Genomic DNA, 23,483 nt, shown 5'->3' on the forward strand with positions numbered 1-23,483 from the left:
ATGATATGATATGATATGATGTGAAACATGAGTGATGTTTGAATATGCCCCCTCAGCTCGCTAAACGTTTGCAATAACACACCTGGACCTAATTTGTTGACCACAATAGACATTGTATCAAGAAAATGGCGAATCGAAATTAGTTCCACGTTAAACAGTTCATTGTACCTCGACTGACTATTTGAGATTAGATCTTCAAATAGATTAACTTATTCAGTGAGACTTTTTACTAAGTACTTACTAGGTGAGATGAGATGAGATCTGATGAAACTAAAATAACTGTCTTTTGTAGTAATTAAGTAACTAAGAAGTAAAGTGGCAGACAGGACTTACTTTTTAAAACTGCATCTACAAACACGTTTGTTTTAAAGTTGCATCAAAGACCTTAAATAGGTAATACTTTAGAAAATAGTCTACTGAGACGGTTCAAAATTGGACTTCTGAAATCTGTTTAGTTATAAATGACAGAGATTGAATGAACAGGTATTAAGCGGTTGGTTATTAATAAAACATGCATTGAAAAAAAAACCGGACAAGTGCGAGTTGGACTCACCACCGAGGATTCAGGAAGGGGTTGTAACATTTAAAACTTTTGTGTCTATCGCGAATTTATTTTGTTACCTTAATTTACCGACGTTTCGACACAGGTTTCACTGGTCGTGGTCGCGGCTAACTGACGTCCCAACAAAATGTCAAAACAGAGATTTGTGTGACTACCCGACGAAAAGTGTATGAAAAAGTTTGGGGTAGACAGTAGACAACACATTTTCAAACCACCCACTACACATAAATGTTAATTATTGTCAATAGTCCGACACGCAACTCACAACATCCACGCACAGTCGCACACATCCGAAGATATATCCCTTGGCTTTACTTCTGGATCACTGGTCCCCAAAGTTGCCGATAAGTTAAATACATCTTCCGAAACGTCGGTAAATAAATGTAACAAAATAAATACGCGATAGACCCGATTATAAATAATTTAATATCCGTACTTTTTAGTATTTGTTGTTATAGCGGCAACAGAAATATATCATCTGTGAAAATTTCAACTATCACGGTTCATGAGATCAAAGAGGATATAATAAGATAGAGCGGTACTGTCATAGTAAATTTTGTAACCACTGTAAATTCACTGCCATCTATCGACATACTTTAAAACTAAAAATGAAAATTTATAAAAATACCTTAAAATGTATTTAAATATGGAAAAATGATTTTTTTATTTGCATTAATTATTTTTATATTATTTTGACCCATGTTCTTTCACTGATATGCGTTAAAATTATAAATACCAAACGAAACCGTCAACGCCCTCTATACGAGAGTAGGCCAACACTAGTGGCGCCATCTGATCGAGAATCAAATTTTCGTGATTTTCGAGGCACGTTTTTTCCTTAGACTGTATGTTACGGAGTTATATCTATCTTTGATAGTATTTAATTTCTTCATTGGAATAGTAATAAAGACTTCCCCATACTTGGAACTGAAACTCAAAAAAATTTTTTCATTAGAATAGAATAGAATAGAAATCATTTATTCAGACAACACATCAATACAACACATATATAGCAAATACAAGACAAAGATAAACGAAACAGTAGAAATAGAGATGTGAAGCCAAAATGGTCTCCACTCAGCAATGCAACTGGCACGACTCCATTCCATTAGGTACGCTTTGAGTCTTGATTTAAAGGAACCTATAGTACTGCTCTGTCGGATTGGTGGCGGAAGATTATTCCAGCACTTCGTGGCAGCGTACCGAAAGCTGCCACGGAATGCAGCGGTTCTGTGCCTTGGGCATAGTAGTCTGGGGCCACGGCTGATGTGTTGATAGATGGTCAATATCTCAAATAAGTACACCGGCCTTTTACTGTTACAGATACCAAAGAGGAGCGTAGCAAAATGTAGAATGCGTCGATTATTCATGTTTAAGAGTTTATTAGTACTCAGGTATGGGCTTATGTGCGACCGAGGTGGTATCGGGATGCAAAAGCGTGCGCAGGCATTTTGCAGTCGTTGAATAACTCTTTTGGTGCGAGCCAGTAAACAGTTCCCATATACCGTATCCGCATAATTAAACCCATACGTGTGGGTTATCTATGGATAAGTCTTTAAAAAATATATTGCGGTTTCTAATATCATTTTTCTAAACTCAATAGTTTACGCGAGAGACACTTCCAAAGTGGTAAAATGTGTCCCCCTCCCTGTAACTTCTAAAATAAGAGAATGATAAAACACAAAAAAATATATGATGTACATTACCATGCAAACTTCCACCGAAAATTGGTTTTAACGAGATCTAGTAAGTAGTTTTTTTTAATACAATCTGAATCGTAAACCGCAATTTACCTTTCACTCACGTTTCACATAAAAAATACATTGTTAAAATTATGTAATGTACGGAACCCTCGGTGCGCGAGTCAGACTCGCACATGGCCGGTTTTTTTTAAATAACAATCTGGTATACCTTTGTCGCCTTGTCCTTCTTTATAAAAATATGAACAATCCTGAGAGTAAAATAACAAGGTTATTCGTAAATTGATTACTATTCCAATGAAGAAATTAGATACTATCAAAGATAGATATAACTCCGTAACATACAGTCTAAGGAAAAAACGTGCCTCGAAAATAACGAAAATTTGATTCTCGATCAGAGTGCGCCACTATCTTTGGCCTACTCTCGTATAGAGGGCGTTGACGGTTTCGTTTGTTATTTATAATTTTAACGCATATCAGTGAAAGAACATGGGTCAAAATCATATAAAAGTAAAAAATGCAAATAAAAAAATCATTTATCCATATTTTAATACATTTTTAACGTATTTTTATAAATCTTCAGTTTTAGTTTTAAAGTATGTCGATAGATGACAGTGAATTTACAGTGGTTACAAAATTTACTATGATAGTACCGCTCTATCTTATATCCTTTTTGATACTATATACCTACCAAAATTCCATTAAATTGTAAAATCACTCATTTTTAGGGACTGTAAAAAGAACTAGTGTTAGCGATATAGGTACCTACACTCACTACTCTACTAACTCATAATCTATGTCTACATCAAGTACATCAACACGGTAGCTAAAGAGGATTAGGTGTTATTGACAGTATCCATTATATCTGACCCTCTTTCCAACAGACGAAATCTTGGTGTCGTACAAATAATCTCTATTTGCCAAGATGTTTAAAAAAAGCACCATGTAAGCATTTTTAGAATTCGTAAGCTGACTATCGGTTCTCCAAGACAAATAACAAGCAACTGCTACTCGATAAATACGAGCTGACACTATCTGAAGGAAGATAATATATCATAAATTGCTTCGCGCTTGAAAAAACCAATCTAATCACTGTAAAAAAAGAACCTATTATGCAACGATAATTGGATCGGGTTATTGACCGTGTGTCGACGCAAAACACATGTGATATGGTTTCTTGTATGTTTTTTGCAAATCACTTTCTCAGACCGTTTTACTAGTTGATGTTGATACCAATCGCTACGTGCGTGATATCATTTGAGTTGGTTAATGTTTTGCTACGCATGAGTTGGTTAACAAGGTTAATAAGAATTTGATTGTTGTATCGGAATTGAATTAGCTTAACATTGAATGAAGATGATAAAGTGGGGTATCCAATGTACGAGTAAAACAGGAAATCCGCACTCGTTCAATATTTCACTTGGGAGCTTTTAATTAGATTTTTTTATTTATAACCTACTATGTTATTTTAATTGAGACTTCATTCGACTTTAGCCAGATGACTGACAACTGGGGACTGGCGGTAGTGGCGGTATCCTCTTAAAATGGAAATGGGTATTATAATACTGGTACTATAATGCCTGCTCCTAGGTTAATTGCGAGTTAAAGACATTCACGGTATATACAATTATAAACCTTTACATAGGTACTTCGAAAACTAATGAGAAACTCATATTTACGTTCGAATCGTGGTCTGTAACGATATGATCTCATGCTCGAAAGTAACATAACTGAAGCATTGTCGTCGCTGATATACAGCCATACATGTGTATTTTAAGCCAGGTACGACTAGGTAACGTGTGTACCTATAAGCCATAGATACCTACTCTACATATTATAGGTGAAATAATTTTCTCATCACCACGTACTTATTTACTAATAATATACTTTAATCACTGCGCAGGATTGATGCATTACTGACTAATTATTACTTATCTACCTCTTAAACTTAATTAAGGTTAAATTAAGCAAATGGCGTTATCACCGCGATCGTTAACGTAACCTCTGTTATTACCGACTTACTGAAAATAAAGTTACGTCCGATGTCAATAGCTTTTACTCACGCAGTTCACTTGTCACCGACTGGGTTATTAAGTTTTTGCTAATAATACTTACGCACGCATAAATGTGCTATAAACTTTCAATATGCATATTTGCTATATAAAGCAATTATTATCGCACACAGAGGTCGTTAAATGAAATGAAAAAAATAAACATACACTACCGCTGAAAAGTGAAAAGTATTTAGGCACCCGCAATTTTCACCATACAATTGTATACAAAAATTATTTTTAAAGTCATACTGTTCGATCGCAGGGAAATGGCATGTTGAATTGAATTATTATTTAGGTAAATATATTGAGCCTCAAATTGTTTTATTTATTTAGTAACAACGTAATTTTATTATGTACTTTAATAGATAATAAGTGTTATAAAATGAATATAAAACTAAAACTAACCACAATTATAATAACTAAAGCTAAAATTAAAAATACTAACAAAGTTTTGTGCCCTTGTAATATTGGGATTGTTGCCAAAAACATTCTTTAAAATTTCGAGTTTACTTTATGCAACAATTTAAAAAACCCATATGTACTAGTTCATACAAAATAAAACGATTTTGTACTGGAAAACGATTTATGGATTTTTTTACGCTTGCCATTTGGTAAATAGGCAATGTCACGTCACAGGCAATAGTTATGAGCGGTAGTGTATAGCCTTTGCATTATCTAAGTATTTAAAAACAATTAATCTTATGACTGTATTATGCGTAGGTAAGTACTACTTAATAATCTCATGACTGTAAGAAATTCAATTTTATAATCTGCATTCAATTAAATTAAATAAATATAAAAAAAACTTCTCAACTTTGAGAATAGCTGCTCTACAGTTTGTTTTCAAACGTAGTTATTTATCGCAATTGTTCTACATAGAGGGGCATAACTTCTTTTAAGCAATTAGAGAATGGTACGTACATACTTTTGACGCGTAGTCTGATACACTACTTTTGATGCTGACTTTACTTTATATGTCTATAATTTTATTGTCATCTGTCACAAAGTTCCTAGGTACCTAATTCAATTCGTTTTACAGTAGTTAGTTATGCGCACCTAACTATTACCTACTGCTAACTACTGCATCCGACTGCTTGAAGCCCACCTACGATCATGATTTGGAATAAGGTTACGTGTAGGTACTTGCAATCCATAAGTTGGTTGGTTGGAATTTAATATGTTCAAAAAGCGACTTTGAAGTATAATAGATAAGGTTCAACTTGCAGTAATGACTTCTTTAGGCGGTTGCTCGTCTAATAATCAACTGTACTCAGAGACTACCCCCAAACACTCCGCATTATGAAGCATAACATAAATATTTTACTTGTAATATTTACTACGACACGGGCCGGAGCCGGACTACTCCGGACCATCTCTCACCATTTTGTACAAGATCATCCCAGGTAAAATTCATTGGTTTAAACAATAATTATTGTTGAGATTGCTATTTAACTGAATGTAAATCGCATCGTTACTATGAACTACAAACCACCAAATATCTTACAAATCGTAAACATGAACGCAACTTCAGCTTTAAATTTAAGATTCATAAGAAATGCAGAAGTATTTACCTATATTGAAATTTGTCATTTCCCTTCGAAATATTCGTCGGCTCATAAATTCGCAAAAATAAATAAACACCGCTCAATATAGGTACCTAAATTAGTACAAGAGAATCAAACGTCAACGCGGGATAAACGCGTGTCACCTTACATGCTCCATCTAAAAGGTAAATGATCCATAAGTTTACCTAATGCCGCATCTATCCGCTCGCGTGGGAATCGCGTCCGCAATTAGGGAACGCCGGGAGCGAAGTACCCAATTACCGGCTAGTGTTGCCATCTCTGTTACCAAGAAATTGCGAAATGGGTAGTGAGAATCTAGGTTTTGTATGTATATCGGTTTGTGGATTGTTACTTCATGTTACTCTACTTCACTACTGGGGGCATAGCCAAGATGACAATCGTACATCGAAAATAATGTACGGGATGACAGATGCTACGATAAGTCACGTGACTATTTTTTATACATTATTTAAGTTTTAATTGGCACATTTTAAAGTAAAATGTTAATTTTAAAACCATTACGCACAAACAACTTTCCGATATTAAAATATGTAGAGGTCAGGCTGTTGTGAAATTCAGTTATTTTTGTAAATTTAACAGGTATAGTAGTGTTCTCTGGGTATCAATATATATGTAGGTACTTTTCATTATCAGTTTTATTAAACTATCTACTACATAAAATGATATGAATAAATAAACCCTAATTTCACGACATTTACCACATTGTTATTTCGAAAAGAATCACATTATGATTGCAGTTTAGTTTTCATTAAATTCAATAGGCAAATTTTTTAACCCAGCTGAATGAAGCCCCGCAATTTTATTCCATACAATATGAAAACAAATGCATCTATTGAATGTCTGTATCTGTATGAGGTAGCTATGTATGAGCAAAGAGGATATAATAAGATAGAGCGGTACTGTCATAGTCAATTTTGTAACCACTGTAAATTCACTGCCATCTATCGACATACTTTAAAACTAAAAATGAAGATTTATAAAAATACCTTAAAATGTATTTAAATATGGATAAAAAAATTTTTATTTGCATTAATTATTTTTATATCATTTTGACCCATGTTCTTTCACTGATATGTGTTAAAATTATAAATAAACGAAACCGTCAACGCCCTCTATACGAGAGTAGGCCAAAACTAGTGGCGCCATCTGATCGAGAATCAAATTTTCGTGATTTTCGAGGCACGTTTTTTCCTTAGACTGTATCCATCTATTACGGAGTTATATCTATCTTTGGTATGAGTTACGTTGAGTTGAGTACCTACCGGAAAACCACCCTATATATTTTCCCGATGATATTTTCAGCTTACCCGTCATCTGATGGTACACAATCTTCGTTATTAGGCAAATTGTGTCGTAAAAGTGGATTCACCTAAATATCCAAATATCCAAAAATTGTACGGTTAGTACAAGACAGTGTATGGTGATTTTATTAGCTCTTGTAAAGCGTTAGCTGGACTTTACAAGGAGCACGTGGACTACCGGCCGTTGACTCCAAAATGGTGGTTAAACGCGCTTCAAGATTAATTCTCCATTTAAGTACTGCACACTACCACATTAGTTTACCTGAGACTAGGGTGTTCTATGGTCAACGGTCTTCTTTTACTTCAACCCGTTTCCACCCACTAGGTATAGGTAGATCTCCTTCTGCACACACCATTTTCCTTGGTCTTAAGTTCTTCAAGCTTGGGTTAAGGGTAAAGTAGAAATAATCAGATCGTGTAAGACGCTTATGCGGTGGATCGACTTGACCAAAGACTTGATGAAATGTGCTGTAGATCCAAGGAGACGCACACTAGTCTTATTCACGACATTAAGCCACAGCCACTGTCAAGAAGACGGTACCTACATCTCTTTTCAAGTATTCAGGAACATCCTCCAGGAATTTTATCAATAATCCCTAATCAATATAATCTCGTTACTTATCGAGGCTTTACTGCACCGAGTGCTAAATCGATTTTTAATCGGCGAGCAATCTCGAGACGGTGATAAATAGGAATCATGTGAACCAGAGCCCGTAATTGGGTGCACCCGAGCGGCTGTAGTAATTGATATGGCAGGCTAGCGGTTCTCTGCCGTGTGTCGTAGCCTTGCCAGTGCTTTGTCGGTGAGACGATAACTTATCGAAAGCACGACGGACGACTGGCATACGACATTACGTCATTGACCATGCCTACGAAACCGCCAGGACACGGAATCTTCGCTGGGAAAATACTATCTGTAAGATCAGCACAATCATTTGTTTTTATTGTGTGTGTGTGTGTGTGTGTGTGTGTGTGTGTGTGTGTGTGAGTGTAATGGAAGTTGCATAAAACTGGCATACAAACTGACAGTTGAAAGTTCCTTTTATCCCTATTTTAGTAAGGAACAACGTACCAAATGTTTAGTTAATTTATTTACCGATTACATGATCTCTAGGGTGTAATTACAAGGGGTCGTTTGCCTAAAGCGGTCACCGAATCAGGCAACCATTTTGTTTTCATACAAAAACGACACTGTAAATTGCACTATTATAATAAAATATCTGGGAGAAAACATATAAAAACTCAAAAATGCGCGTTTTCCCAGAGATAAGACAAAAGATCGATTTTTCGCTCCCGAAAACCCCCATATCGCAAATTTCATCGAAATCGTTAGAGCCGTTTCCGAGATCCCGAAATATATATACAAGAATTGCTCGTTTAAAGGTATAAGATACAACCCTGTCCTAAGCTCTACCTATCTATAATTTAGAAATAATTTAGATTTCTAATAAAAATATGAACGTGATTTCGTATAGGTATTTTTAAGTTTCAAATGTTTAATGGAGATAATTTTACGAATTCTAATTTCAAGGATCGACAGAAGAATTTTAATAATTCATTAAAATCAACATTGATAATTTTAGGATGAATTACTTAGGTACTTTTTTTTTATGTGATAGCAAACGAGCAGACGAACGAGTACTTAGATAAAAACAGGCGAGTTTAAATGTGCATCACATGGCATGTATTCTATCGTTACGGCAATGAACGAAAATACCGGTAGCTACGAGTAGGTACACTTTTAAAGAACGATTTACACTCGATGTGAACCGCAAGTGCAAGTACAAGCAGACACGGTGTTGCAATCATTACAGTTAGTTATTGTAACTTTGTAATGGACTAATGTATGTTTAGATGTGAAGATAAGGCTTAAAATTATGTTTTGAACGGCATTTAAAACCTGATTAGTGATGGAGCTAAATGAAATGTGGAGTTAGATTTATGTTTCACGGTTTTTTTTAATTTAGAACTAGGTAATTAAATACCGTGGTACTCAGTCCCCGGCAAGCTCGGCCGAATTTCACCTTCCCATACAAACGTAGTTTCATATCTCATTTTAAAACTACGCGTTGGATTGTATTGAAACTTTGCACATACAATGACTTAACTAGAGTTTGTAATTAGTTTATATAGCTCTAGTATATAAAACAAACGAAATAGAGCAAAAACAAGTTTTGAATGAAAAACTTAAATTCGCTGTATTTTTTTAACTGTTGTATCTGAACCTACATAAACTAATTACAGACCTAGATATACCTTATCCTATTGTAAGTAAAAAGTTTTAGAGCAATCTTAGCTAGTAGTTTTAAACTGAGAGCGTAACTACGTTTGCATGGAGAACACAGCTTGCCGGGGACTCTTAATAAGCTCTTAAGCGGTTAACAGTGCACCTAGTTAGCTTTATAATTATTTATTGCCACTATTGCCCTTGACCGTGTAGGTATGTACGCAGGTAAGGTCAATGGTCAATGCGGCGAAGACCGTCTATCAGGCAAGTCCGTCTAATCAACCTTTATGTTTATATACGTACGCTACTTTGGTTTATATACGTACACAACTCTGTTGGTATAGCAATTTTTCATCCTAAATTCATTGCTTTGCTATCCAATACATATCGCTAGGACGAACACTACTCAATTTATTCGTCTTTCGAACTTGAACACCGAGTGCAACGTGGCTCCGCAAATAAAATCGTTAAAATAGAAGTAAAGATGGGCGGACAAAGTAACCTTGTAAGGGCTAAAGTACCCTGACCTTACGGTATTTGTATATTACAAATATCGTTGTCTGATTACCCACAACCCACAACACAAGCCTTCTTGAGCTTACCGTGGGACTAAGTCAATTTGTGTGTATTTATTTGTAAATAGTCACCATTAATATTAAAAGATTCAATAATACTAATGGTGCCCTGTTAGGGTATGGCAATTGCCCTAACAGGGTAGGTACCGTGTACCGACTTTATAATGTTTTAATACCATCCTATGTAAAAATGAACATGGACACAAAATAGATATATACCTATAATACCCTAGTTTCATCCAAACTTTATTTTACGCTGTAAAGGGTTCGAAACGTCGGAATGTATTATTAATTTAATATACGCGTTAATATATAATCCGTTTTCATAGTTTTATTTCATGAATAACTATCGCGGTAACCGAAGACAATATTCAGTCAACCTTTATTTAAAAAAAAAACTGTGAATGCTATGTGATAATTTGATTTTTAGTTATACCGGTAACGGTCCCTGAAATACTTGCCCAATATTCAGATTTGCCGGTCTTCCCCGCATTTATCTTGCTGAATATTAAGCAAGTATTTCAGGGACCGTTACCAATATAACTAAAAATCTAAATATCACATAGCATTCACAGTATTTTTTTTTTGCTTTCCTATAATAGTATTTAGGTAAGGAATTGATTGATCAGATTAGCTAAATTAAATGCAAAAATATACATAAACAACCGAGATTGAATACCGGTTAATTTGTATGAAAAATATACCGGTATTCGGTCCCGGAGTATTTCCTATCTTATGGATAGACAAAACAGCTACAACTGTATCAATAGTGAAACTAATGTTTGCCATTTAATTGGTTGATATTTTGAAACTGTAGGTATTTCCTTTAAAATAAGCAGAAGTATTATGAATGTGCTATACGATGTGTACCTATATACTTTACCTATATATATACATGCCTACATACCAAATATAATATTAAAGTATCTACCTAATAAATATTGTAAAAAAATACCTTACTGCATCTATGAGATACAAAAATACACTGTTGTTCAAAATATATATCATGTCCTTTCTTAATTATTCTGTTATAATCATAAAAGTCTTAAAATTGCATATAGTAACAGCAATTTTCATAAGTAACGTTTATATAAAAACACATAAATGCTTACCACAGCAATATTTATTACGATGAACCATCGTAAAAGCATCAAATAGTCTGATTTTATAGACATGTTTCACGCGCACATAAACTTTGGGGTGGGTTGTAGGACTTGTAGGTTGTTGCCGCGAGCCGGTTCCCGCCAAGCGTGTCCGCGAAGTTGGCAGTACCGCACGACTGTTGACTGACGCTAAGCCCGCCAAACTGAAGCAGCAAGCACGGAGAGCTTCGCGAACCGACTCTGAATGGCCCTCTCGAACGGAGGGAGAACGGCGGGAGGGCCGCCTTACACCTCAAAGAAGAAAGGCACTAAGAACACTAGAAGCTAGTACAGTCTTACTGCTTACTCTATTTCGATGATCGTGTAGGGGAAACCGCGTCAACCGCCTCCGGTAATTCACTAAGAAAAGTTATTTGCTGACTCGCATCTACAGGGAATCGTTCAATTTGTAAAAAAATATTATTTGAGTTTATTTAGTTCGATTTGATTTATGTTTGTTTCCAATTTTGTTTTAGTCAACGTGTTTCATTTTCATTCCACTAGTTATTAATTTGGAGACTTCCTTAAGATACCCTAAAACCTCTCTAATCTTAATTTTTATAAAAAAAACCGGCCAAGTGCGAGTCGGACTCGCATTCCAAGGGTTCCGTACATTACACAATTTAAACAATGTATTTTTTATGCGAATGACTTTAAAAAACCCGTAGGAGTAGGATCAAAAACTAAGTAATTAAGTCCGACTCACGCTTGACTGCACATTTCTAATAGGTTTTCCGGTGATCTATAGGTAATGATCTATTTTGTGTATTTTTTTCAAAATTTTTGACCCAGTAGTTTCGGAGATAAAGGGGGGGGAATGGTTATTTTTTGCCTATTTTCTTGAATAACTTCTTAATTGTTTATCTTAAAATTATAAAGAAAATATATTTGAGATTCTTACAATGAACTCTTTAATTTGATATATAACACGATATAGTTTGACAAACTTTATTTTTAAATTTTCTCATTTACCCCCCAAAAGTGGCCCCCGTGTTTAAAATTAATTTGTTTAAGTTACATGTCCATCACAATCACAATCATCACAGTCACAATTCACCTTAATTGGTCCAGTAGTTTCTGAGAAAGTAGGCTTTGACAGACGGACAGACAGACAGACAGACAGACAGACAGACAGACAGACAGACGCACGAGTGATCCTATAAGGGTTCCGTTTTTTCCTTTTGAGGTCCGGAACCCTAAAAAGTTGAAACAATTCCGTCCTTACTACCATCCGGCTCGAAGGACCATAAGGTTAATTTAATCATTAATTATATATAGCTCTTATAAAGCCGTTTGGGATGTGAAGCGTGTCTAAGAAATAGACGTTTACATATACTTATTTATATACTCAGATTAATGCGCACATGATTAATGTTTAAAACAAACGTGATTGGAGGGAATTTTTGAATATGTCGGCTTGTACAGTCGACACCAAAGATATGTTTACATTTTTTAACCTTATTAGAAAGGAGGAAGGTGCAAAAGTGTAAACATATCTTTGACGTCGACTGTAGTTTAGTTACAAACGTACATGCCTTTAAGTACATTGTCTTATTTATTTTTCACCTCAGCAGCTTGAACAAGCCTACTTTCGTCACTCGAGGGAGTGACGAAAGTGCGACTTTCCTCACTCCAGGGAGTGAAACGAAGTAGCTTTTTAATTTTTTTTTAATTTAGTGAAGGCCATGAACTGCCACTTCATAATTCTATTATCAATTAGTTTTTTTTTTTGTTTCTCTGTATTATTCTGTGTAATTCGAAATACATTTTAACCTTTAATATGTTCTCACTATACTGAGGTGAAAAATTATATGTGCAACACGAGAGCAAAGTTAAGTGTTTTTGAGTCCCTCGCTACGCTCAAGATCCTAACTTAGAATCACTCGCTTCACTCTTGATTCAATTATAGAATCTTTCGCTTTCTCGGGACTCAAAATAAACACTCGCAAGAAAAACCAACTTTCCTCTCTTGTTGCACAAATAACTACATTCATATTCGAAACCTCTCCTCCGCTATAAATTTAGCTAAATAGGTTCGAAGTCAAACGGATGTACCCCTTCAGTACCTACTAGCTTTGCGCCCTAGTATGAAAAACACGTAAACACAATAAAAACTCCCCATTGCAGGCCTTACAGCTAAAAGCTAAGCACCAAAGGAACTCCTTAATAGTGCCAGTCGTCATAAGCAATTTATAATTGAAGCAAGATGTGACACAACTGTCTGTTTCAAAACACAGCGCATCGCTTCCATGTGACCAGTATAAGTAAATCTCGTATTACCCATATCTGTTACTGTTCTCCAGGTCAAAATTTGTTATTAGGGACAGTTGAGCAAGACGATTGTGAATAAGGCGAATACACCGGACGTTTTGCCCTAATGATAACGCACTTGCGGTCGGTCGCGCCAGAGCAATGGAACGAGAGGTTACGACTTACCACATGAGTCGCATTTGAACTTTAGAAAGTCAACTTGATTTGGTTCTATTTGACATAACTTGCAGTGCACGTGAACCAATATATAAATTGGTATGAGCTAGATGCGAGGTCTGCGAGCATTGTCAAATGAATGTCCTATCAAGTTAAAATTTTGAGTTCGAATGTGGTTCGAGATCTACCTCGTAGCTATTATGTTTTTTTTTCAGCTTGATGTACAGCATTAACAGTTTAAATTTCTACATCTACGTTTACAACATTTAGTGCTCAATATTATTCGTCGTAAATAAGAAGATTCTTTGAGCTACAGAGTATATTTTGTTAGTAAATATGCATTGTTTATAACTCATATTATAACATTCATAACGCATTTACTCCAAGTAGTTGATTCTCAGGTTTGTCCATAATTTATCGCTTTAACCCTTAAATGCATAATGATGTATATATGCATCGTATATTATATATGTTTTTTTAAATACTATGATTTTTTTCTTTATTTTTCCCTCAATCTATACAACATGACACATCTATTTCAATTTATTAAAAAGTTATACAAAAAATCATGCATTTAAGGGTTAACAGCCTATTGTTGCATAAAACTTGATTACCTACTGTGCATTGTGCAATAACATGTCGTCTCGTCTCGTAACTGGCTGAAGTGCAAAGTTTATTCTTTTATTTCTTTTTACTTCAACTACAACGAAAAGTCACGTGACTATTTCCATACATTATTTAATTACCAATTGGCGTTTTCTAAATCAGCGATTGTCATCTTGGCTAGGCCTCCAGGGTGCGTAGCCAACATGCCAATCGTTTACGCTCCGTAGCGAACGAAACTGACTGTCGCACTAATATAAAATAGTGATAGAGACATAGCGTTTCGTTGTCGTAGCGCAAGTGATTGTCACCTTGGCTAGGCACCCAGGTCTTCAGGTCAAATCAACCAATGTTGATGTAAATAAATCGAATAAATAAGTAATAAAATTGTATATGCGTGTGTACTTGTGTAGGTTGGCAAATACATATTTAATAATGGATGTCATTTGTTAGTCCTTTTTTTACGTCAGCTGTTATAAATCCATCTAGCAACCATCTAGGTATAAATAGCACAATCGGATTAGAACTAACCTCGAAATCTTTAGAAGAGTCCTGAACTTTAGTATGTATGTTAGCAGTATAAAAAAATCCGTCCAGTATCCTAAGCTACAGTAGCGGCAAATAATCTATCATATTTTTTCAGACACGTTTGCATATTTTTTTGCTAATCTCTCAAAAACGGCTCTAACGATTATAATGAAATTTACAATATAGGGGCGTATAAAAACGACAATTCGATCAAACTAGGGTACATTTTTAAATAATTAGTTTCCTCGAGTTTTCGCGGTAGTGTAATTATAAAGTAATGATTCAATTTAATTTTCAAACCAGAGGCTAACGAGGGCAAAAAATCGATCCATCGAGGTTTTATTGTTGCTAAGATTCGCTTTGGAGTGTTTTCAAAGAAGAAATTCAATATTTATAACATACATTAATTGGTGTGTGTCAAGTCCCTAATTCGCATTGTGCTAACGTGGCTGCCTATGTTGCCACGTGTAGTGGGACGTAATAAAGATATTAGTCATGATGATACAATCATTGTTCATATGATAAAAAATATAATTTCACGAATTTTCGAATACATGCCTGCAAAATAATAGCAATATGATAGATTACTTGCCGCTACTGTACAGGATGTACTGAATATCAGTACTTAAACCCATAACCCTACTTTTAGGATAGATCACGTACAAATGTATAGACAAAAATTCATATTCCTCCAACTTTCCTATTAAGAGAATGTCCCTTGAAAGTGTATAAGTGCTAAATCTGGATTCAACAAGTATTTTCTCTAATAACATGTATTTTTTCCGAGTAGAATGCAAATTTCTCCTACCTTGTACCTACACATTTTCCAAAATGGTGTCGTGGCGGTTCCTCGAGGTTCCCAAATTTCAAATAGTGTGGACATGAAAAATAGACCTTTAATTAACATACATACCAAATTTCTACTCTTCTAGAGATTTCGAGGTTAGTCCTAATCCCATTGTGCTATAATAAAGACTGCTGCTTATTATATTCTTATGAACAATAAAGGTATGATCAAAACATTAAAGTTAATTAAATGAAATATATTTATTAAAATAAGAAAATATTAATATAATCTAATAAATAAAAGCATATAAATTCAGCATGCATAAATAGGTACATGCATGTATAAATAGGTACCCTTTATCCCATTTCGAGACAGAATAGTAAAAAACTCTTAAATCTAGAGTTTCGCTTTAGGCAGTCATTTGCCAAGGCGCTTCTTCAAGTTTTCGGCCAGTTTATCCATGAACTCGAACGTTTCGTAATAGTCCGATCGTTTTACATTATTCATACCCTTAATGCAAATAGCAAGATCTTTAGTCATGACGCCCCCTTCAATCGTGTCAATACACACGCTCTCAAGGGTCTCAGCGAAGTTCTTAAGTTCAGCGTTATCATCTAACTTGGCGCGATGTAGCAAGCCTCTCGTCCACGCGAAGATGGAAGCAATAGGGTTGGTGGAAGTTTCCTTCCCTTGCTGGTAGAAACGGAAGTGCCTGGTCACGGTACCGTGGGCAGCTTCGGCCTCCACTGTCTTGCCGTCAGGGCAGATCAGCACGGAAGTCATGAGTCCCAGAGATCCGTAACCCTGAGCAACAGAGTCCGACTGGACGTCACCGTCATAATTCTTGCAAGCCCACACGAAGCCTCCTTCCGATTTCATGGCGTAGGCGACCATGTCGTCGATCAGCCTGTGCTCGTACCAGATGCCAGCAGCTTCGAATTGTGCCTTGTATTCCTTGTCGTAGATTTCTTGGAAGATGTCCTTGAAACGTCCATCGTACTTCTTGAGAATGGTGTTCTTCGTGCTCAAGTACAGGGGGTATTTCCTGTCCAAAGCGAATTTGAATGAGGAATGTGCAAAGTCGACAATGGATGCGTCAGTGTTGAACATGGCAAGAGCAACTCCAGCACCCTTGTACTCGTTTACGACGTGCCTAATGGGCTCTCCAGAGGGAGGAGTCCAGATGAGCTCGAGTTGGCCCTCGCCGGGGACAACGAAGTCGGTGGCCTTGTACTGGTCGGCGTGAGCGTGACGGCCAATAATGATGGGCTTCTCCCAGCCGGTGACGAGACGGGGAATGTTTTTGCAGATAATAGCTTCCCTGAAGACGGTACCTCCAAGGATATTACGAATGGTACCGTTCGGACTCTTCCACATTTTCTTGAGTTTGAACTCCTTTACTCTGTTCTCATCGGGAGTGATCGTGGCACACTTGATGCCAACATTATATTTCTTGATTGCGTTGGCGCAATCGATTGTGACCTGATCGTCAGTCTTGTCACGGTATTCCATGCCCAAGTCATAGGTATGCAGCTCGATGTTCAGGAAGGGCAAAATTAGCTTGTTCTTGATGAGGTCCCAGATGATTCTGGTCATTTCATCACCAAGGATATCAACGACGGGTCCGGCCTTGATTTTCGACATGTTGGTTTTTCTGTAACAATAATAAAATAACATTACGAAAATAATATGTGAATATGGAATTGTTTATACTATTCTATGTTTACGAAAGCGATGCTAAGTGGATGGCGTATACGTAAGGAAAACTAACTGATATTTTAAGATTCGATTTGATTAAATTAATAAAAACACTAGTTTACAATTTTTACATTTTAGTTAAAGTATTTTTTTAAGTTCAATTATTTTCAATGTTTATTTATTTATTGATAATAATGATACAGCTGTTGCCCAATGCGATAGTGTAGCAAAATGTTGAATGTTGCTAATTAGCTATGATAAATGTACCTATAAGTACCAAATCGTGCTCGCCGCTACTAGTAGCGGGTGGTTCAAATTCTGATCTTTTTTGTCAATATAATAGACCCAACCGCGTTTATTATGTTATTGTTAGATATTATTCAATATTACCTATCTCTATATAGATTATCGAAGACCCCTACGCTCTTAGCAAAGGTTACGCGCGTTATCACATTACTAACCACATTACTAGCAATAATATTATAACATAGGTAGGTCAATCACTCGCAATAGTAACCTTGATAATGAACGCGCAAACTATTGGTAGAGCTACTTGCTCGATAGCGTCTATCGCAAAAGCATAAAAAATGGCTGACTTAAGTGCCTATGCCTACAGGCAAAGACCCTTTCTCTGATAATTTTGATTGATATTTTGGGAAAAAGGATACAATGTACCTTTGCAAAGAACACACTACCGACTTATAGAATAGTTACATAGGGCGCGTATAAATTCACGCTCCCCTTGCCGTCTCTCTACATAAAAGTAGGTAACTAGCTAACTAGATATTTGCTTACAATGGGAAGTAGTCTATCTTAAAGACGGCTCATCATCATTCGCTTGCCCTTGTCCCATTAACTTGGGGTCGGCGCAGCATGTCTTTTTCTTCCATACCTCTCTGTCGCCCGTCATCTCATCATTCACTTGCGTTCGTTTCATATCATCTCTCACACAGGCCATCCATCTTTGCCTCGATTTTCCTCTCCTCGTACCTCCACATTCATTCTTAATACCTTTCTCGGCATATGACTTCCCTTCTTATCTTAAAGAGGCGAAGAAAATGTTAAAAGTGAAACTACTACCATGTGTCATGCTAAAAGTAATATGTATCATTGGTAGCGCAGATACTTACATATCAAACTATTATTTAAAGTGATAAGAGTGTACGTGTCGTGTTAATGCTATTTGCTAAAGATATCGCGTATGTGACATTATTCAAAGATAAAAATAACATGTTTATGGCAATTTTACCATAATCATCATGAACTTTGAAGATAAATGAATCAAAGCACACCACAAAATAGGGCGCATTATCGCAAATGGCACTATGGTAGAATGAGTAGATATCTTTTTTAATAAATAACTAGCGACCCGCCCCGAAACCTTTACAAATATAAGTACATATAAACCTTCCTCTTTAATTACTCTATCTATTAAATAAAACCGTATCAAAATCCGTTGCCTAGTTTTAAAGATCTAAGCATACATAGGGACAGACATACAGAGCGAAAAGCGACTTTGTTTTATACTATGTTAAATTAAACATGTAGCAAACAAATGAAGTTATTAGCCGCTAATAAAATAATGTTGCGAGAGGTTTACGAAGGTTGATCCGTATGCACCACCCCTGACCTCTTTGCTGTCACTTGGTTATTAAAACCTTTTTGCTGTAGGTTTATAGACATTTAGGGGTTATTAAAAAAAATTAAACATTTTTAAATGTCGAACTATTATTGAGCTACAGCTTACTGTAATTGTTGAGTCGTGGTTTTTTTGTATGAAAATGGATTTTGTTGAGCAGAGGGCGGTAAGTAAAATATTTTACATCAACTCAAATCCATCAAGATATTGTGGCAACTGTAGGGGAGTATGCAGTATCCTATTACATAGTGAAACGTTGGTGTCGAGAGTTTAAGTGCGGAAGATCAAGTTGTGAAAACCAACATGGCGGTGGACCACCTGTAACGGTCACTCCAGACGAAAACATTAATAAAGTTCACGATATGGTGTTACAAAACCGGCGAATACGTATCAGGCAAATTGTTGAAGAGACTGGCTTGTCATATCATGTAGTGCAACAGATACTTACTAAAGAATTGGGTATGAACAAGATCAGTGCAAGATGGGTGCCACGAATGTGGACCATTGATCAGAAAAGACATAGAGTATTGATTTGCCAGCGTCTGTTGGATATGTACTTACCAAGCTAATAAAGATAATTTTCTCCATAGATACGTAATCATGGACGAGTCTTGGGTACATCACTATGATACCGAAACTAAAATTTAAAGTGGAAACACAGTGGTTCTCCGCCACCACGTAAATTTAAAGTGGCATCGTCTGCAGGAAAGGTTATGCTGTCTGTATTCTGGGATGCTCAAGGAATAATCCTGGCTGACTATTTGAAAAAGGGAGAGACTATTACAGGGGCCTATTATGCAAACTTAATTCTAAAATTGCGAGAGGCTATTAAAGAGAAACGCCGAGGCAAGTTGAAAAGTGGCGTACTCTTCCACCAAGACAATGCTACCGTCCATACGTCCTGTGTCGCTAAGGCTGCCATACACCAAGCAGGCTTCGAATTGGTGGAGCACCCACCGTATTCGCCTGACTTGGCCCCCAGCGGCTACAAGCTATTCCCAAAATTAAAGGAATTTTTACGTGGAAATTTTTTTTTGGATAATCAAGAGGTGATATCTGTTGTGGAGGAGTGGTTTTCAGAGGTCGGACATTTTTTTTTCAGGAGGCTATTGAAATGCTGGAGCACTGATGGAATAAGTGTATTAGTGTTGAGAGAGACTATGTAGAAAAATAAAAAATAAATATTGAATGTAGTTTCATTGTAAGAGGGTTAGGGGTGGTGCATACGGATCAACCCTCGTATAAGTAGGTACCTAGTTACCTACTCATTTTGAACTCTTCTGTGTAAATCATGTGGGTACAAAAAGTACAATCTTTTTTAATTATTTAATCGTATAGCATTATGTTAATATATACAGATTTTTTTAAATATTATTTTAGGAGAATCCAAATGTGTTTTTGAAAAAAATACAGCATAATGGACATGTATGTTGAATTTCAGCTACATTACGGTCTAATTATTTGGGGTTATTCGGGTAACATAAAACCTGTATGTATTTAAGTTTAATGTTGTTAAATTTAATGTTCATAAAAAATGTAAGGACCATAAGTGTAAGGCTTTTTGGAAGTTTGAATAATCATAGATAAACAAGTTTTTCTATTAGGTACCTACTTACTTACATCAAATTCTAGAACAATAGATCCTGTAATATTAGTAGTCACGCGATGTAAAAGCATGTTTCACAATAAAAACGGACATGCAATGTCTATAAAATATTGATCAATTAGTAATTACAAAGCTTAGCATGTTTTTGCAGAATATATGAATAGGTAATTTATATCAATTAATAATGTAAGTACTTAATCGTTTTTTTTAGAAAATGTAATTAAGTAATATTTCAATAATTGTTTTAATGGTTTGCATTATCTTTGAAGAATCAAACAAAAAAAAAAACGGCCAAGTGCGAGTCGGATTCGCCCACCGAGGGTTCCGTACTTTTTAATATTTGTTATTATAGCGGCAACAGAAATACATCATCTGTGAAAATTTCAACTGTCTAGCTATCACGGTTCATGAGATACAGCCTGGTGACAGACGGACAGACGGACAGCGGAATCTTAGTAATAGGGTCCCGTTTTTACCCTTTGGGTACGGAACCCTAAAAATGAAATAAGACAATAAAGAATCAAGTGTAATTTTGCTAAAACTTTATACCTATATGCATTTCTATGACTTAATAGTAAAAATTTTACTCTGAATTTAAAAAATAAACACAAACAACCAATTGTTATATTTAATCTTTGAATCTCATTTTCTTGATTTTAACTACGAGTCGCTTGATTGCTTTTTACATAACACAGTCCAATTTATCTACTAAATAATTAATAAAACAAGCTGAGCAAAATATATCTCATAGACTAGACTTTGTTTGTTTTCCAGCTAGAACCATATTAATCTCTGAAATTGTCTCATGTTTTTTGTTACTATCCAATAAAATTTAATATAAGGTGTAGTTAGTTTTATATATTTTTTTTAAGTTTTATTGTAGAACTTTTTATGTATGTCACATGCAGAGAGACGTGACCCCCTCTGCATACAATCAGTCCATGCAGGGGGGGTCACCTCTCTCTGCATCTGACTGTACATAGGTAGCAAATATTGTTTAAAGAATAGTATATGACACCAGAAATTAAACATATCATGAATATCTGATTTAGTTAGACACATATATATGTTTTTTTTTAACCTGATTAGTTATGATAATATTGATAATGTACAGATGGTTAATTGGTTATGTCTCGGGTATATGTCCAGCTAGAATGTTAAAAATACTTTTAATGCCGACTAGCAATTTTGAATCAGTCAATTTTATTATTAAGGATAAAAGTATTTCTCAATTAATACATATTTAATGAGAAAATAACAAAACTTAAAAAAAAAACTTGGGCATAGTTGGGATATAACTAATTATTTGCAATCAATATTTTTTACTTAAAAGACAAATTGAAATAGGTAGTGCAAATTAAACAGCAACAATGATTTTTTTTTATACAACATCTTGATAACAATTATCAGCGACTGTCATAACACTGATAACTGTCGACATTTGTATCTTGGTATCAAAAGAATCAACAAAGCTTATGAATTCTTAAAATAATGCAAAATCATTCCCCTATTTACCATGCAGTATTACTATAAAAATACCCATTAATTGTCGTGTAGCAGTCTTTACAGAAATGTATTACCTATCACTGTTGCTAATTGTTAGCCTTAAGTACTAAAAATAGTATTAGAAACAAGTAATAGATCCAAGAAACACTGTAAAACACTTAAATGCTTATTATTTACAAATATTTAATGAACAAGGGACTCACTGGCACTAGCAACAGGCAACTGAACTCCGATTTTTTTACATTCTATGTCAATTACAATTGTAAATCAAGGAGACACCTTGAAAACAGGTTGTCGCCGAGTAAACAACCAGTACAAAGTTCAAGTTGCTACCTTAATATTATAGTCCCTGTATTAAGTCCAAAAATGAAAGTACCTAATTAAAATCGACATATTAAGAAGTTAATTAAAGAAAAATTATTATGAATTAGTGAAAGTCTAAATCAAATTGCTTACCAATAGTAATAATATCTAACCAATTGGACACGTCGTACCCTATCGACTAGCACGAATCAACTGCTCTGTCTGTTGATAGCAACTGATAACAGAATCATTTTGACTGAGCAATTGTATGAAGTAATTATTATTAGGTTTTTGGGAGTACAATCGCCTCGGCCACATCACGACGTTACCGTCTAATAGGATAGGAGTAATTTAATATAGTCTGTATGAAAAAGCATAAAGTATGTAAAATTGCTCATAATAACTGTCACTAGGGGTTTAGCACAAGAAGTAATTAATAATTCGTAAAATAAACGCTTTATAATAAAAGAAAATCACCTACCAATTAATTAGCACCAGAAAAGAACTGTCAGCCGACTGCAGTGCTGCCGCTGCCAGTGTAGTTTCCGTTTCTCTCCTTTCCTCCATCACTTCACATGTTTTAATTTTTAATAGTGCCGTCCACTTGTACCGATGGTGTTTGAGTAATTATCGATAGTTTTTGTTCATTTTGACATTCAATGAGGTTACTTCAAGTATAAATAGTATGGAGTTTGTGTGGCGCGAAACCAAAGTTTGTATTGATTTATTTTAATTACCTAACTCTTATTATATAATATATAGTGTAGTGTAGTATATATAATATATATAATGTAGTGTAGATTCTACATTTTTGCAAAATAATAAATTCAATGCAAAGCAATATGTAGATACCTAAACAGGGTGTGTTTCACTCTATATAACAACTATTTATAGACATATTTTTTTATATATATGCGTCGTATCTAGGGAATGCAAAACCGAATTTGTATGGAAAAATCGGTTAATAACCGAATATTCACCGCATTTTCATACAAATAAAAACCGGTTTTGCATTCCCTAGTCGTATCAAGTATGATATAGGTCAGACAACTATTTGTCAAGCCCCAAGCCCCCGTCTTAAGATAGACTGTGTCTATACACAGTCTATCTAAAGACGGGGGCTTAGGGAGTTCGCACGATAAAGAAAAGCAAGTGGAACCGCTATTTTAGGTTGGGTAGGTTCTAGGTTCGTTAGTTACCTTTTGTCTCTCGGAGCAGAAAATAGAAGACCTGCGAAGC

The 23,483-nt window shown here is 35.4% G+C and overlaps 2 protein-coding genes across 4 annotated transcripts in view; both read right to left on the minus strand.

Moving 5' to 3' along the window:
- The window catches only part of LOC134742468 (prolow-density lipoprotein receptor-related protein 1-like), a 58,660-nt gene extending 47,158 nt beyond the window's left edge, over positions 1-11,502 (minus strand). Inside the window, exon 1 of one of the 2 annotated variants that reach the window (XM_063675658.1) lies at positions 11,118-11,502. In XM_063675658.1, coding sequence (XP_063531728.1) covers positions 11,118-11,180 — 63 coding nt within the window. In that variant the 5' untranslated portion in view covers positions 11,181-11,502. The remainder of the gene's footprint in view (positions 1-11,117) is intronic. The other variant, XM_063675657.1, reaches the window with a different exon arrangement.
- A 4,238-nt stretch (positions 11,503-15,740) lies between these two features.
- LOC134742481 (isocitrate dehydrogenase [NADP] cytoplasmic) lies at positions 15,741-22,825 on the minus strand. Of its 2 annotated transcripts, none has more exons than XM_063675685.1 (2): positions 22,726-22,825; positions 15,741-17,146 (listed from the first exon to the last, which is right to left on the minus strand). In XM_063675685.1, exon 2 carries the CDS (start codon positions 17,134-17,136, stop codon positions 15,910-15,912), a length of 1,227 nt encoding a protein of 408 aa, XP_063531755.1. In that variant the 5' UTR covers positions 17,137-17,146; positions 22,726-22,825; the 3' UTR covers positions 15,741-15,909. The 2 variants fall into 2 exon arrangements, with proteins under 2 accessions (XP_063531755.1, XP_063531754.1); XM_063675684.1 differs by lacking the exon at positions 22,726-22,825 and adding an exon at positions 22,398-22,536.
- Positions 22,826-23,483: the final 658 nt, after the last annotated feature.

Source organism: Cydia strobilella, chromosome 6, assembly GCF_947568885.1.
Source record: "Cydia strobilella chromosome 6, ilCydStro3.1, whole genome shotgun sequence".
NCBI lineage: Eukaryota > Metazoa > Arthropoda > Insecta > Lepidoptera > Tortricidae > Cydia > Cydia strobilella.

Excerpts from the sequence above, each read along its gene's own strand:
- LOC134742481 (XM_063675685.1), bottom strand. The coding sequence starts at position 17,136 with ATGTCGAAAATCAAGGCCGGACCCGTCGTTGATATCCTTGGTGATGAA.